Raw genomic sequence first — 16,730 nt, 5'->3', positions numbered from 1 at the left:
GACCAATGGCTGGGGCTGATGGGAGTTGTAGGCAAAAAACATCTGGAGTGCTACAGTTGCAAGCGCAACTGCCGTTAAAGTGTTTCCCATCTCCAGTCTTTGTACAAGGCTGAGCCAGCAACTCACTCCCTTGTGGCCTCTAAAAATTTAGAGGAAGCCAAGTAGGAATAATGAAATCTTTTATTGGTGGCTGCGGACTTACAATTGTCATGGGAAGTCTTCATCAAGCAAGGAGAACTGAGATTAGCAGAGCAATTTCTTTCTACTGAATCACCGGGCAGAAATTTCAGGTTAAATTGTCCCCCCCCTTCTCCCACAGCTCTTCTTAGACTGCTGCATTGTTTGCAAACCCTACCCATCTCTGACTTATATTGCCTCCTTGTTGCTGCAGCCCAATTAACATAAACTAATAATCACCAGACCCCAAATTGTGATTCTTTTAATCTGTTAACAAACATTCCCATGATTTTGCATACTAATTCGCTGCCCACTTTCTCTATATTTAGGACTGTTTGCCATTCCATCCTATTGTCTGAGGAAGTGTGCTTCTAGCACACGAGGGCTTACATTCTGAATAAAATTTTGTTGGTCTTAAAGGTGCAACTCGACTCCTGCTTTGTCCTACTCAGTTCTGTGGGCAGAAAGCAATGCAGGCTTAACAAGGGCATCGCCTGTGATGCTGTAATCCAACGATATCCAGTTGATCAGGTAGTCGGGAAGAGCGTGGTTGTACGAGGCAAGGACCACCTCATCAGGGTACAGAACGCGGTCCCACATGTATACATCTGTGATCTCCCCTACAAAGGATTCATTGATGTCAAAGCTGCCTCCAAAGGAATCCTGATCTTGGCCGAGGACAATGGATCCCTCTGGTCGGACAGAATGTCCTTTCAGCAAGCTCTTCCGGACCAAAGGTTGCCCGTTCACCCAGAGCTCCACTAGGCCTGTGGAAGACTCCCAACTCACACAGACGTGTTTCCCAACAGGGTTAGTGTTCAATGCTTCTGGAACACTGAAGATCAGAGCTTCATCCCCCAAATGAAACTTGTATTGCTTGGGATTCAGCGCTAAGAGGTAGAGCTCGTTGTCATGGTTCCTGCTGGCGTAAGAGAAGAGGCTGTAGCCACGGGTCAGGTCTGTGTAGAACCTCAGGCAGACTGTGAAGCTGGTCAAGGGATGTCGTATTTTGGCCTTCAAGACTACGTGGGCAGTATCTGAGGCCACTGGGAAAACAAACGCCTTCCTTTCCAGATCTGATGAGGGAAAAGAGAATTAGGAATGGCGGGGTGGGGAATGTTCCCAGTGACATTTCACCATTTTTTTTAAAATAAAGTGTTTTCCCCCTTTCTTCAGGCTTTCTGATGAGGGAAAAGAGAATTAGGAATGGGAAAATTGTTCCTAGTGACATTTCACCAGGTTTTGTGAAAACATTGTTCCCCTCCCCCTTTCCTCAGACTTTCACTTGAGAAGAAACCTCCAGATTTAAGAACATAAGAGAAGCCATGTTGAATCAGGTCAATGGCCCATCCGGTCCACAGTGGCCAAGAAAACCAGGTGCCATCAATGGGGCCAGGACACTAGAAGCCCTCCCACTGTCCCCCCCCCCCCCAGCACCAAAAATACAGAGCATCACTGCCCCAGACAGAGGTCGTTTTCGCACTCACCTTCCGCCGGCGCGACCCCCCTCTTTTTTGGCGGTTTCAGTTTGAGCGGCTTTTTGGCGCTTTTTGGCGGTTTCAGTTTGAGCGGCTTTTGCGCGGGGAGCTTCCGGCTTTTCTGGCTGCTCCGCAGCGTTTAGTGCGAAATCCGCGCAGATCCTGCGCGAAGAGGGGGGTCGCGCCGGCGGAAGGTGAGTGCGAAAACGACCAGAGAGTTCCAACAATATGCTGTGGCTAATAGCCACTGATGGACCTCTGCTCCATATGTTTATCCAATATGGATAAACATTGCTCTTTGAACAATAAAGTACACCTCCTTACAAGAAATTTTTGTCTTTCCTTAATCTTTTCCCCCCTCTGGACTTTTCCCCTAAAATGTACTCACCTAAGTGCCATCACAGGTGACTTCTGGTGACCCTAGAAAGAGGCTTTCAAGGCAAGTGAGAAACAGAGGTGGTTTGCCATGGCCTTTCTCTGCAGAGCCTTCTTAAGTGGTCTCCCTTCTAAGTTTCCACCCTACTTACCTTCCAATCTATAGACCAACAGGATTTTTTTTTAGGGCATAAGCCTTTGAGCTCAGATAAAGGGAGTTTTGATTGTCAAAAGCTCATACTCTAAAGATCATGTTGGTCTCAATGGTGCTACCAGACTATTCTCAATCTTCTTAGGGTGAGCTTAGTGGGGCTCTGCCCTATCATGGTGACACCCAGGAGTGGAATTCTAGCAGGAGCTCCTTTGCATATCAGGCCACACACCCTGATGTAGCCAATCCTCCAAGAATTTACAAAAAAGAGCCTTGTAAGCTCTCGGAGGATTGGCTACAACAGGGGTGTGTGGCCTAATATGCAAAGGAACTCCTGCTAGAATTCCACCCCTGGTGACACCCTTGCATAGACAGCTCCAGATGGCACCCACCTTCCAGGGCAAGAGAGCCCAAGAGGCCACTGGCAAGGAGGAAAAGGGAGAGGAGCATCTTCCAGGTGATGGCCACAGCGCAGAGTGATCCAAGCAGAGATGGAACAGTTTCCGAGAAACAAAGATGGCTCTGAGTCTTCTCCTTTTCACAGGCTGATTCTCAAGTGGGAGCTGCAGAGCCCTTCCAAAATATATCCCTGAAATGAGAGGGGGTTGGGTAGGATGTTGACTCAGTAAACATCCTGGGTACCACCTGGATAGCATCTGGCATCTGGTCTTCTGTCGGTGAAATTTCTTTGAAAATGTGGTTCTGTGGTGCACGAGCCATAAAAATGGTCATGACATTTGATAAAACTACTGGCAGACAATAGTTCTCACATTGACACTGTTTATTTTTCATTAAAGTTCAAAGAACATCAGAAAACGGAAAGGAAGCCATGTGCCATGTTGGATCAAGCCAGTGGCCTGTCCAGTCCAACACTCTGTGTCACACAGTGGCTTAAACCCAGGTGCCATCAGGAGATTCATCAATGGAGACAGAATTCCAGAAGCCCTCCCACTGTGCCCTCCCCAAGAACTAAGAATACAGGGCATCAGTGACCCAGACAGAGTGTTCCATCTATACCTTGTGTCTAATACCCACTAAAGGACCTTTGTTCCATATGCTTATCCAGTCCCCTCTTGAAGGTGTCTATGCCTGTAGCTGCCACCACTTCCTGTGGCAGTGAATTCCACATGTTAATTACGCTTTGGGTGAAGGAATACATCCTTTTTTCTGTTCTAAGTTTTTACTGCTCCTTGACTCAGCCTTCCATCCTTCCGAGGTCGATAAAATGAGTACCCAGCTTGCTGGGGGGAAAGTGTAGATGACTGGGGAAGGCAATGGCAAACCACCCTGTAAAAAAGTCTGCCGTGAAAACATTGTGAAAGCAATGTCACCCCAGAGTCGGAAACGACTGGTGGTTGCACAGAGGACCTTTCCTTTCCTAATTTCATTGAATGCCCACAAGTTCTTATATTGTGAGAAAGGAGAAAAGTTCTTCTTTCCCTTCCTTCTCTATCCCATGCATAATCTGGTAAACCTCTGTCATGTCACACCTCAGTTGTTATGTCTCCAAGTTAAAGAGCCCTAACCTTTTTAACCTTTCTTCATTACGGTAAGCAGTGGGGTGCCGCAGGGCTCGGTACTGGGTCCCATGCTCTTTAACTTGTTCATAAATGATTTAGAATTGGGAGTGAGCAGTGAAGTGGCCAAGTTTTCAGATGACACAAAATTGTTCAGGGTGGTGAGAACCAGAGAGGATTGTGAGGAACTCCAAAGGGATCTGTTGAGGCTGGGTGAGTGGGCGTCAACGTGGCAGATGCGGTTCAATGTGGCTAAGTGCAAAGTAATGCACATTGGGGCCAAGAATCCCAGCTACAAATACAAGTTGATGGGGTGTGAACTGGCAGAGACTGACCAAGAGAGAGATCTTGGGGTCGTGGTAGATAACTCACTGAAAATGTCAAGACAGTGTGCGTTTGCAATAAAAAAGGCCAACGCCATGCTGGGAATTATTAGGAAGGGAATTGAAAACAAATCAGCCAGTATCATAACGCCCCTGTATAAATCGATGGTGCGGTTGCATTTGGAGTACTGTGTGCAGTTCTGGTTGCCGCACCTCAAAAAGAATATTATAACATTGGAGAAAGTACAGAAAAGGGCAACTAGAATGATTAAAGGGTTGGTACACTTTCCCTATGAAGAAAGGTTAAAACGCTTGGGACTCATTAGCTTGGAGAAACATCGACTGCGGGGTAACATGATAGAGGTTTACAAGATAATGCATGGGATGGAGAAAGAAGAGAAAGAAGTACTTTTCTCCCTTTCTCACAATACAAGAACTCGTGGGCATTCGATGAAATTGCTGAGCAGACAGGTTAAAACGGATAAAAGGAAGTACTTCTTCACCCAAAGGGTGATTAACATGTGGAATTCACTGCCACAGGAGGTTGTGGTGGCCACAAGCATAGCCACCTTCAAGAGGGGTTTAGATAAAAATATGGAGCAGAGGTCCATCAGTGGCTATTAGCCACAGTGTGTATGTGTGTGTGTGTGTTTGTGTATATATATATATAATTTTTTGCCACTGTGTGACACAGAGTGTTGGACTGGATGGGCCGTTGGCCTGATCTAACATGGCTTCTCTTATGTTCTTATGTAAGGAAGATGTTCTATCCTCTCCATCATTTTAGTTCTTCTTTTCTTTTCTTTTCTTTTCTTTTCTTTTCTTTTCTTTTCTTTTCTTTTCTTTTCTTTTCTTTTCTTTTCTTTTCTTTCTTTACTTTACTTTACTTTACTTTACTTTACTTTAAAATCTTTTTTGTGGTATGGTGACCAGAGCTCTACACAGTGTTCCAAATGAGGCCTCATCATAGATTGATATAGGGGCATTAGGATACTGGCTGATTTGTTTTCAGTTCCCTTCCCAATAATCCTTAGCATAGCATTTTATTGCAGTCGCATACTGACTTGACATTTTCAGGGAGTTATCTAACTCCAAGATCTCTCTCTTGGTCAGTTTCTGCCAGTTCACACCCCATCAACTTGTTTTTATAGTTAGGATTTTTGGCCCCAAAGTGCATTACCTTGCACTTGCTCATGTTGAACCTCATTTGCCATGTTGACGCCCACTTGCCCAGCCTCGACAGATCCCTTTGGAGTGCCTCACAGTCTTCCCTAGTTCTCACCACCCTGAACAACTTAGTGTCATCCACAAACTTAGCCATTTAATTGTTTAGTATCAATTCCAAATCATTAATGAACAAGTTAAAAAGCACCAGACCTAGCATTGAACCCTGTGGTGCCCCACTGCTTACCACCTTCCACTGTGAAAATGGCCCATTTATTCTCACTCTGTGTTTCCTGTTAATTAACCAGTTTTTACTTCACAAGAAGACTTGTCCTCTTATCCAATGACTGTTGAGTTTACTTGGAAACCTTTGATGAGGAACTTTATCAAAAGCTTTCTGGAAGTCTAGGTAAACAGAATCAACTCGGTCACCCTTGTCTGCATGTTTATTCACCACTCCCCAAAGTACTTTAAAAGGTTACTGAGACAAAATCTTCCCTTACAGAATCCATATTGATTCTTCCTCAATAGCTTTTTGTTCATCAGTGTGCCTCCTAATTCTATGTTTAATAACAGATCCCATCAATTTATCCAACATCAATGTTAGACTGAGCAGTCTGTAATTTCCAGGATCTCCTCTGGAACCATTTTTGAAGATGGGGGTTACATTGAAGATATTGAAAATATTGGATTTATTTCCCACCCTATACTCTGAATCTCAGAGTGGTCACAATCTCCTTTTACCTCCCCCCCCCCCCACAACAGACACCCTGTGAGGTGGGTGGAGCTGAGAGATCTCTTACAACATCTGCCCTTTCAAGGACAACTCCGCGAGAGCTATGGCTGACCCAAGTCCATCCCAGCAGCTGCAAGTGGAGGATTGGGGAATCAAACCCGGTTCTCCCAGATAAGAGCCCACATGCTTAACCACTACACCAAACTGGCTGTCTTTACATTGGCTACCTTCCAGTCTTTGAGAATGGAGGCAGATCTTAGTTATAGATTGCATTGTCAGGATATTCACAAGTTCACATTTGAGTTCTTACAGAACTCTTGGATGTAGGCCATCTGGGGAGGGACGGTGGCTCAGTGGTAGAGCATCTGCTTGGGAAGCAGAAGGTCCCAGGTTCAATCCCTGGCATCTCCAAAAAAGGGTCCAGGCAAATAGGTGTGAAAAACCTCAGCTTGAGACCCTGGAGAGCCGCTGCCAGTCTGAGAAGACAATACTGACTTTGATGGACCAAAGGTCTGATTCAGTATAAGGCAGCTTCATATGTTCAATTGGAACCTCTTAAAATTTCAAGAATTAGGGTTTCTGATTTATAAAGGGGAGGGACGGTGGCTTAGTGGTAGAGCATCTGCTTGGGAAGCAGAAGGTCCCAGGTTCAATCCCTGGCATCTCCAAAAAAAGGTCCAGGCAAATAGGTGTGAAAAACCTCAGCTTGAGACCCTGGAGAGCCGCTGCCAGTCTGAGTAGACAATACTGACTTTGATGGACCAAGGGTCTGATTCAGCAGAAGGCAGCTTCATTTGTTCATATGTTCATAGTGATTTGTCAATTTTCTATTTGTCTATCAGTCATAGACCTCCTCTCTCATCACCTCAGTCCAACTCAGGTCTTTTGATACCCCTCCTGAAATCAGAGGTTCTGGAGTGGACAAGCACCTCTCATCTTCCACAGTGAAGGAAAAGGAAAGGTCCCCTGTGCAAGCACCAGTCGTTTCCGACTCTGGGGTGACGTTGCTTTCACGTTTTCACAGCAGATTTTTTTTTACGGGGTGGTTTGCCATTGCCTTCCCCAGTCATCTACACTTTCCCCCCAGCAAGCTGGGTACTCATTTTACCGAGCTCGGAAAGATGGAAGCATGGAGGCACACCATCCACCAGGCTGTTTCTTCTTTTGAGAACGCACGCATAGCTGGTCTTGAGGACAAAAGGAGATTGAGGAAGAATCGCACTGCTACAGCACCAACCCTAAATCAGACTTTTCCCTGCAGCCACTGTGGCCGGACCTGCCTGTCCCGCATTGGTCTTGTCAGCCACCAGCGGGCCTGCAGCAGACGTGGACTATTGCACCCTTCTTAAATCTTCGTTCGCGAAGCCAAGCCGATATACACACACACACACACACACACACACACACACACACACTGTGGCTAATAGCCACTGATGGACCTCTGCTCCATATTTTTATCTAAACCCCTCTTGAAGGTGGCTATGCTTGTGGCCGCCACCACCTCCTGTGGCAGTGAATTCCACATGTTAATCACCCTTTGGGTGAAGAAGTACTTCCTTTCATCCGTTTTAACCTGTCTGCTCAGCAATTTCATCAAATGCCCACGAGTTCTTGTATTGTGAGAAAGGGAGAAAAGTACTTTCTCTACTTTCTCCATTCCATGCATTATCTTGTAAACCTCTATCATGTCACCCCACAGTTGACGTTTCTCCAAGCTAAAGAGTCCCAAGCGTTTTAACCTTTCTTCATAGGGAAAGTGTTCCAGCCCTTTAATCATTCTAGTTGCCCTTTTCTGGACTTTCTCCAATGGAATCTCCAATGGAAGGTTACATGACAAGGGTGGGACCAGGCCTCAGATTCAGTGGGAGCTCACTGAACCTTTCTGAGAGTTCCACCTCCTTGTCCATTGAATAGTATGTGCAGCTGCGTAACAATCCCTGGATGAGCTCCACCACATCTCTCTCTCTCTCTCTCGGCTTGGCTTCGCGAACGAAGATTTAAGAAGGGTGCAATAGTCCACGTTTGCTGCAGGCTCGCTGGTGGCTGACAAGACCAATGTGGGACAGGCAGGTCCGGCCACACATATTTTTCTACAAAATGACCCCTGGGTGGGACAAAGTAATGAATTGCTGAGATGAATCCAGCAGCTAGTGGCCATGAACTTGAGAAATGCAGTAGATGGATAGCTGCATGGATAAGATGCAAAGCAAAATGACTGGCCTGTGGGTACTTAAAAGATTAGCACTCTTGCAATATTTTGTGTATTTAACAGTCTCTGATAACTGACACCTCTTGCTCTGAACTATTGCATCAAAATCTGGACACAATATGTATTGCAGCAATCTTGAGTATGGTGTTCAGGTGTTGTTCAGGTATGTATCTGTATGTTGCAAACCTACTTTTAATTTATTGACATTCATTACATAAATCTCATGGTCACTGTTTAGAGTCTAAAACTCAGAGGAAAATATGAAATGGCTGGGCATTTCAAGCTTTTGCATGCAAGTTGCTTCTTGTACTGGTCAAGAACATGTGAAGGCACGATGACACAGACTGAGGGCTATGTGTTTATCCACAAAACAATGGGCTTCCCCAGAGATATAACTGCAACTCCTACAAGGCAGTGCAAGAATACAAACACTGTACATTGGTTGGTATCAGCCTACTTATATGGGAAGACTAGGTTATGATCCCCAGTCTACAAAGGAAATGTGCTGTGGCTAACCTGGTCTAGACACACGCTCTCAGCCTAATCCACCTGACTGGCTTGTTCTTATTCCTCATCTAAATAGTTCACCTTGCTTTCTTGCTGAGAAAGACTGGATCATGAAGGCCTGAATACAGACAAAAGGGAGAGGCAAAACCCAGTTGCACCCAGAAGAGCCCTGGCATAACAAGCTGACAACACACACAACTTTTTCTCTCTCTCAGCCCTGATACGAGCCTTGCAGGGACCTGATCTGGCTCCTGGGCCATGTGTTTGACACCCCTGGGCTAGAAGAAGTGAGATTTGCAGAGCAATTTCTTTCTACTGAATCACCGTGCAGAAATTTGTGATTCCATCGTTCCCCCCCACCACCACTGCCCTTCTGGGCTTTTTGCATTACTTGCAAGCCCTATTCAGCTCTGTGGACAGAAAGTAAGTCAGGCTTAAGAAGGGCACAGCCTGTGATAGTGTAATTCAATGATCGCCAGTTAATCAGGTAGTCAGGAAGAGCGTGGTTGTACGAGGCAAGCACCACCTTATCAGGCTCAGAACATGGTCCCACATGTATACATCTGTGATCTCCCCTACCAAAGACTGGTTGATGTCAGAATAAGCATCAGAAATCGATTTATGTGTTGTTATTAAAGTGTTTCCCATCCCCAGACTTTGTACGAGGCTGAGTCAGCAAGCCACTCCCACACCTGGATGATAAAAAGTCTAAGGGAAGCCAAGTAGGCATAATGAAATCTTTTATTGGTGAAAGCAGTCTTACAATTGTCATAGGAAGTCTTCTTCAACAGGCTAGAACGGGTTTTGAACTCATTTGTTAAGAGGGCTGAGTCTGATATAGATGAGACCTTGTTGGGCTAGGCCATGTATGTCGTAAAATGTGATGCCAGGTAGCGTAGATAGAAATTTTTATAAAGGACACAGACAAGCACAATTGAAGATTTTGGTTTTTTTAAAAAAATCCCTTAAAATAAAACATACTTAAAAGATTAGCACTCTTGCAATATTTGGTTTCTTTAACAGGCTCAACTGACACCTCTTGCTCTGAATTATTTCATCAAAAGCTGGAAACAATGTCTGTGTTGCAGCAATCTTGAGTATGCTGTTCAGGTGTTGTTCAGGTGTGTATCTGTACGTTGCAAACCTACTTTTGATTTATTGACATTCATTACAGAAATTTCACATTCACTGCTTTGAGCCTAAACTCCAGAGGAAAACATGAAATGGCTGGGCTTTAGGAACTTTTGTACATAAACTGCTTCTTGTGCTGGTCAAGAACATGTGAAGGCACGAAGACTCAGAGGGCTATGTGTTTATCTACAACACTATAGTCTTCCCCAGAGAAACAACTGCAACAACTCCTTTGAGGCCGTGCAAAAATACAGAGACAACAATGTACAGTGATCATTATCAGTCTACTTATATGGGAAGATTAGTTAAGATCCCCAGTCTACAAAGGAAATGTGTTGGGTGAACCTGGTCTGGACTCTCAGCCTATCCACCTGACTTGCTTGTTGTTATTCCTCATCTAAATAGTTCACATTGCTTTCCTACTGAGAAAGACTGGATAGTGAAGGCATGAATACAGACAAAAGGGAGAGGCAAAACCCAGTTGCACCCACAAGAAGCAGATATTGGATTTATATCCTGCCCTCCACTCGGAAGAGTCTCAGAGCGGCTCACAATCTCCTTTACCTTCCTCCCCCACAACAGATATCCTGTGAGGTGGGTGGGGCTGGAGAGGGCTCTCACAGCAGCTGCCCTTTCAAGGACAACCTCTGCCAGAGCTATGGCTGACCCAAGGCCATGCCAGCAGGTGCAAGTGGAGGAGTGGGGAATCAAACCTGGTTCTCCCAGATAAGAGTCAGCGCACTTAACCACTACATCAAACTGGCATAACGAGCTAACAACACACACAACTTTCTCTCTCTCTCAGGCCTGATAGGAGCCCTGTGGGGGCCTGATCTGTCTCCTGGGCCGTATGTTTGACACCCTTGGATTAGAAGAAGTGAGATTAGCAGAGCAATTTCTTTCTACTGAATCACCATGCAGAAATTTGAGGTTACATCATTCCCCCGACTGCCCTTCTGAGATTATTGCATTATTTGCAAGCCCTACCCAGCTCTGTGGACAGAAAGCAAGTCAGGCTTAACAACAGCATAGCCTGTGATGGTGTAATTCAGTGATCGCCAGTTAATCAGGTAGTCAGGAAGAGCGTGGTTGTACGAGGCAAGCACCACCTCATCAGGGCTCAGAACATGGTCCCACATGTATACATCTGTGATCTCCCCTACCAAGGACTGGCTGATGTCAAAGCCGCCTCCAAAGGAATCCTGATCTTGGCCAAGGACAATTAATCCCTCTGGTTGGATAGTGTGTCCTTTCGCCAAGCTCTTCCGGACCAAAGGTTGCCCATTGATCCAGACTTCCACTAAACCCGTGGCAGACTCCCAACTCACACAGATGTGCTTCCCGACAGGGTTGGTGTTCAATGCTTCTGGAACGTTGAAGATCCTTTCATAGCCTCCAAAATGCAACTTGTATTGATTGGAATTCAGTGCAAAGAGGAGGAACTCATTGCTGTGGCCCTTGGTGGCGTAAGAGAAGAGGCTGTAGCCACGGGTCAGGTCTGTGTAGAACCTCAGGCAGAGCGTGACGCTGGTCAAGGGATGTTGTATTTTGTCCTTCACAACTACACGGGCAGTGTTTGAGGCCTCTGGGAAAACGAAGGCCTTCCTTTCCAGATCTGATTATGGAAAAAAGAATTAGGAATTTGGGAGGGATGGTAGCTCAGTGGTAGAGCATCTGCTTGGTAAGCAGAAGGTCCCAGATTCAATCCCCAGCATCTCCAACTAAAAAGGGTCCAGGCAAGTAGGCATGAGAAACCTCAGCTTGAGACTCTGGAGAGCCACTGCCAGTCTGAGTAGACAATACTGAACCGAGGGTCTGATTCAGTATAAGGCAGCTTCATATGTTCATATATGTTCAGTGGGGGGTGGGGGAATTTCCCAGCAACATATCAGTTCGGATTTTTTTGGAAAATATAGTGTTTCCCCCCTTTCCTCAGACTTTCTCAGATGTTTCACCTGAGAAGAAACCTCCACAGTTCTCATTGAGCAATGGATTGCCCTTTTTACAAGGAATTTTGTCTTTCTTTAATTTTTTTCTTCTCTAGACTTTTCTTCTAATATGTGCACACCTCAGTGCCATCAAGTCACAGGTGACTTCTGGTGACCCCAGAAAGGGGCTTTCAAGACAAGTGAGAAATGGAGGTCTTTTGCCATGGCCTTCCTTGGTAGATTCTTCTCTGGTGGTCTCCGATCCACATAGTGACCCTGCTTAGCTTCCAAGATCTGATGACATTGAGATATACCGAGGTGGCCAACGGTAGCTCTCCAGATGTTTTTTGCCTACAACTCCCATCAGCCCCAGCCAGCATGGTCAATGGCTGGGGCTGATGGGAGTTGTAGGCAAAAAAACCCATCTGGAGAGCTACCATTGGCCACCCCTGGGATATACAGTGCCACTTTCCCTTCCTTAGGGTTGCCAATCTCCAGGTGGGGGCAGGGGATTCCCCAGTTTGGAGGCCCCCCCCCCTTCTTCAGAAAGCGGGAGAGGGGGAGGAAAATGTCTGCTGCACATTTCATTATTCCCTATGGAGACAGATTCCCATAGGGTATAATGGAGAATTGAACCTCAGCTATCTGGGGCTCAGGGAAGGGCTGTTTTTTGAGGCAGAGGCACCAGATTTGCAGCACAGCATCCAATAGCTCTCCTCAAAAGACCCCCCAGGTTTCAAAAATATTGGACCAGGGGGTCCAATCCTATGAGCCCCAAAAGAAAATGCCCCTATCCTTCATTATTTCCAATGGAAGAAAGGCATTTAAAAAGTGTGCAGTCCCTTTAAATATAATAGCCAGAACTCCCTTTGGAGTTCAATTATGCTTGTCACATTCTTGATCCTGACTCCACCCCCATGTCTCCTGGCTCTGCCCCCAAAGTCTCCTGGCTTCACCCCCAAAGTCCCCAGATATTTCTTGAATTGGACTTGGTAACCCTATCCCGAGTAGGTGCCTTGAATTGTTGGTTTTGTTGAAATTGGGACAGAGAGAATTGAGGGAGAGGTGGATCCCACCCATCACCCTACTTGCACTGACCTAAGTTTGAAGATTTTCCCCGTCTTAAGGAGCCTTCCCACAGCTTCAGTGGCTCTCCCATTGGAGGCAGAGCCAGTGAACTTAAAAGGTGGCTCATTAGGCTGGAGGAAGTCTCCTTGGAGGTTGTGGGATCCACCCCCATTTTCCTTTCCTTCTCTTGAGCTGATACAGCCATGTGGCTTTACTACAAGAGAGATTATGCCTGGACTGCTGGTTGCAAAACATCTGTGTACCAATGAGGGATGTGCATTGACTCCCTAAACAAGCAAATAAATACCCCCCAGAAGAGAGACATTCTCTTCTCACCCACCCATTGCCTAACAGAACACCTTCTTGGCCACTGTGAGCCACTAGCCAGTTTGATGCAGAAGAAAATGAAGAAGATATTGGATTTATATCCCACCCTATACTCTGAATCTCAGAGTGGTCACAACAATCTCCTTTACCTCCCCCCCCCCCCACAACAGACACCCTGTGAGGTAGGTGGAGCTGAGAGAGCTCTCACAGAAGCTGCCCTTTCAAGGACAACTCCTACGAGAGCTATGGCTGACCCAAGGCCGTTCCAGCAGCTTCAAGTGGAGGAGTCAGGAATCAAACCCGGCTCTCCCTGGTAAGAGATGGTGTGTCATGAGCCCTGACGAGGAGGAGCTGGAAGGGTTAACAGACCTGGAAGAGTTGCCAGCCAGTTGCTCAGCTGAACAAACAGCAGCTGGCCCATCAATCACTCGCCAGGCACCAGTGTCAGCTATTGATGATCAATCTCCTCCAAGCTCTTCTCCTCCCATCTCAAGAGTTCGAAGCAGGCTCCGGAAAGAACTTTCAGAGCGAAGACATGAGGCATGCCGATGCTTCAGCTCTCTCAGCCCTGAGTTCTAGCAGAGTCACTGCCACCCATGGAGCAGGCTGATTGAGATTCCCATATAGCTCCCACCCAGGACCTGGTAACCTTGTGGAAGCAACAAGTCTATTCTCTGACTTGCATCCATGCTTCTTCCTGAACCTGACCTGCTTGATTTCCTTAGCACACTGACCTTTTGGCTTTTGGACATTGACTTCTGTTTCCGGTTTGTGATTCTACTTTGGTGACTTGGCTGCTGCTTGACTTCCTGGACTTTGACCTTGGACTGGGTTTGGACTCCTGCTTGCCTGCACCCTGAGAATGTGACACGGTGCACTTAACCACTACACCAAACTGGCCTCTTAGTGAAGTGGCCTCTTAGTGTAGTGTTTAAGTGAGCGGACTCTTATCTGGGAGAACCCAGTTTGATTCCCCACTCCTCTACATGCAACTGTTGGAGTGGCCTTTGGTCAGTCATAACTCTCTCAGAGCTGTTCCTCTCAAGAGCAGTTTCTGTCAGAGTTCTCTAAGCCCCATCTACCTCACAGGGTGTCTGTTGTGGGAAGAGGAAGGGAATAGAGATTGTAAGCCACTCTGAGACTCCTTTGGGTAGTGAAGGGCAGGGTTTAAATCCAGTCTCTTTTCCTTCTAGTCTAGCCTGGCCTGGCTCTCAGCAGCAAAGGGTGTTTTTATATTCAGTTTGATCCAGAGTTTTAGAGTCTTCAAATCGCCTGCCACTGTTCCACTTTAATTATTTTCCTTTTACATTTAAGTGTTTCAATTTGGCGGGGGGGGGGGGGGGTCTCTGATCAGAGGGCAGCCAGAATACCAGTGCTTAGTTAAATATATATGATTGCTTGGAAATTGTGTCAACACTGCAAAAACAATACAAATTTAAATTACTAGATGAGGCAAGCAATGATATGTAAAAATTTCAAGTGCTGTCAGTTCTCATGCAAAGTACTGCACTTTGTGGTGGCTTTTGGAGGAGTCTTTTAAAACACATGAAAACTTCTACAATACAAGTTTGAAACGCCTGTAGAGAAAAGACCAGATCAAAACTAGAGTAGAGAAAAACGTTGGGACCCTGGAGAGCCGCTGCCGGTCTGAGTAGACAATACTGACTTTGATGGACCGAGGGTCTGATTCAGTATAAGGCAGCTTCATATGTTCATATGTTGCAGCAGCAGTTTGGAAACTCATCTCACTGAAACAAATGTAGATGCTTCGGGCAGCAATGTTGCAAAACAGTTGTGAGAACGTTAGGTAATTTAAAAGGTGAGTTTCCAATGTGGTGATAGAGAGTCGCAAACTGCCAGTGTAAAAACATCCACAGTCAACCAATGCAGTTGCTCCACAGCACAGAGTGTATGTTCTTAAGGGGAAGCAGGGATGGAATTTTAGCAGGAGTTCCTTTGCATATTAGGCCACACCCCCTGATGTAGCCAATCCTCCAAGAGATTTCAAGGCTCTTTTTTTTAAAAGCTTTTGGATGACTGGCTACATCCGGAGGTGTGGCCTAATATGCAAAGGAGCTCCTGCTAGAATTCCACCCCTGGGGGGAAGGAGCGAAGAGAAAGACGCTGAGGATGAGGAGGAAGAGAAACAAATATTGAATGCAATAATGAAAATGAATGAAGGCTTTAGAATGGGCAGAGAGTGCGTGTCTCTAAATGGAAATTTCAAAATGCATCATGTGGTTTAAGGGAAATGCTGGGGGTGAAGAGAGATTCAGAGTGTAGCCCTGTTGGTCTGCAGGAGCAGAGCTGGATTCAAGTCTCAATGACCATCAGGATTTTTCAGGGCCTGAGCTTTTGATCTCAGATGAAGGGAGATTTGACTGTCAAAAGCTCACCCTGTGAAGATCATGTTGGTCTTGATGGTGCTACCAGACTTGTATCTAGCTGAGAAGAAGAAGAAGATATTGGATTTATGTCCCACCTTTCACTCTGAATCCCAGAGTCTCAGAGTGGCTCACACAATCTCCTTCCCCCACAACAAACACCCTGTGAGCAGTGTTCCCTCTAAGCTGAGTTTGTGTGAGCTAGTTCACAGATTTTAGCCTCCAGCTCACACATTTTTATCTCAGCTCAGGAAAAATGCCCCCAAAGCACAATAATTTATGCAGCAGCTCACAACTGTAATGCCAGTAGCTCACAACTTTAATACCAGTAGCTGACAAAGTAGCATTTTTGCTCATAAGACGCTGCAGCTTAGAGGGAACATTGCCTGTGAGGTGTGTGGGGCTGAGAGAGCTCTCCCAGAAGCTGCGCTTTCAAGGACAACCCAGCTGCTGCTAGTGGAGGAATGGGGAATCAAGCTCGGTACTCCCAGATAAGAATCCGCACACTTAACAGCTACACCAAACGGGTAGTGGATCAAGTGGGGCTCTTGCCTACTGTGGTGTTAGCCCTGTATCAACAGCTCTAGATGGTACCCACCTTCCAGGGCAAGAGTGCCCAAGAGGCTGCTGGTGAGGAGGAGAAGAGAGAGAAGGATCTTCCACATGGTGGCCACACAGCAGAGCGATCCGAGTAGAGATGGAGCAGCTTCCACGCAACCAAGATGGCTCTGAATCTTCTCCTGTTCACAGGCTGATTCTGAAGTGGGAGCTGCAGAGCCCTTCCAAAATATATCCTTGAACTTAGGGGGTGAGGCAGGATGTTTACACAGTAAATTCCATTGTGTAAAAGTATCTGGGGCAGGTACAACCTGGGGAGGAGCTGACATCTGCTCTTCAGCTGATTAAATTTCTTTGGAACTTCTTTGGAAAAGAGGCTCAGGGGAGCAGGAGCCAAAACAGTGGTGATGAAATGTGATAAAACTATTGGCAGCAAATAATTCTCACGCTGACACTGTTTATTTTTTTTTTATTGCCCAAAGAAGATAAGAGAACACAAGATAAGCCATGTTGGATCAAGCCAATGGCCCACTCAATCCACTGAGGCAAGCGGGTGTCCTTAACTTACTGCTGAGATCATCTAGCAGACCTCCCTATTCGGACTGGTAGATATCGGCCCTACAGCTATGACATCTATACACTAGGATATCTGTATTGTAACCTATAACACACGCTGTACCATTCGTGTTGCATCATT

The 16,730-nt window shown here is 46.1% G+C and overlaps 2 protein-coding genes across 3 annotated transcripts; both read right to left on the bottom strand.

Annotated features, from left to right (window-relative positions):
- Window positions 1–621: 621 nt before the first annotated feature.
- On the bottom strand, window positions 622–2,779 carry LOC132580898 (C-reactive protein-like). Its single transcript, XM_060251911.1, has 2 exons — window positions 2,574–2,779; window positions 622–1,253 (listed from the first exon to the last, which is right to left on the bottom strand). Exons 1-2 carry the CDS (start codon window positions 2,629–2,631, stop codon window positions 622–624), a joined length of 690 nt encoding a protein of 229 aa, XP_060107894.1. The 5' UTR covers window positions 2,632–2,779.
- A 6,583-nt stretch (window positions 2,780–9,362) lies between these two features.
- LOC132588165 (mucosal pentraxin-like) lies at window positions 9,363–16,255 on the bottom strand. 2 transcript variants are annotated; one of them, XR_009556495.1, is made up of 3 exons: window positions 16,074–16,255; window positions 10,630–11,383; window positions 9,363–9,419 (listed from the first exon to the last, which is right to left on the bottom strand). XR_009556495.1 is itself a non-coding variant. In XM_060260512.1 (2 exons), exons 1-2 carry the CDS (start codon window positions 16,138–16,140, stop codon window positions 10,752–10,754), a joined length of 699 nt encoding a protein of 232 aa, XP_060116495.1. In that variant the 5' UTR covers window positions 16,141–16,255; the 3' UTR covers window positions 9,363–10,751. The 2 variants fall into 2 exon arrangements, 1 of the variants encoding a protein (XP_060116495.1); XM_060260512.1 differs by having other exon boundaries at window positions 9,363–11,383.
- Between the last annotated feature and the right edge of the window lie 475 nt (window positions 16,256–16,730).

This window comes from Heteronotia binoei, chromosome 1, assembly GCF_032191835.1.
Source record: "Heteronotia binoei isolate CCM8104 ecotype False Entrance Well chromosome 1, APGP_CSIRO_Hbin_v1, whole genome shotgun sequence".
In the NCBI taxonomy this organism is placed as follows: Eukaryota; Metazoa; Chordata; class Lepidosauria; order Squamata; family Gekkonidae; genus Heteronotia; species Heteronotia binoei.
The sequence above is the reverse complement of the archived record's forward strand: the minus strand, read 5'-3'. Positions and strand labels throughout refer to the sequence as shown.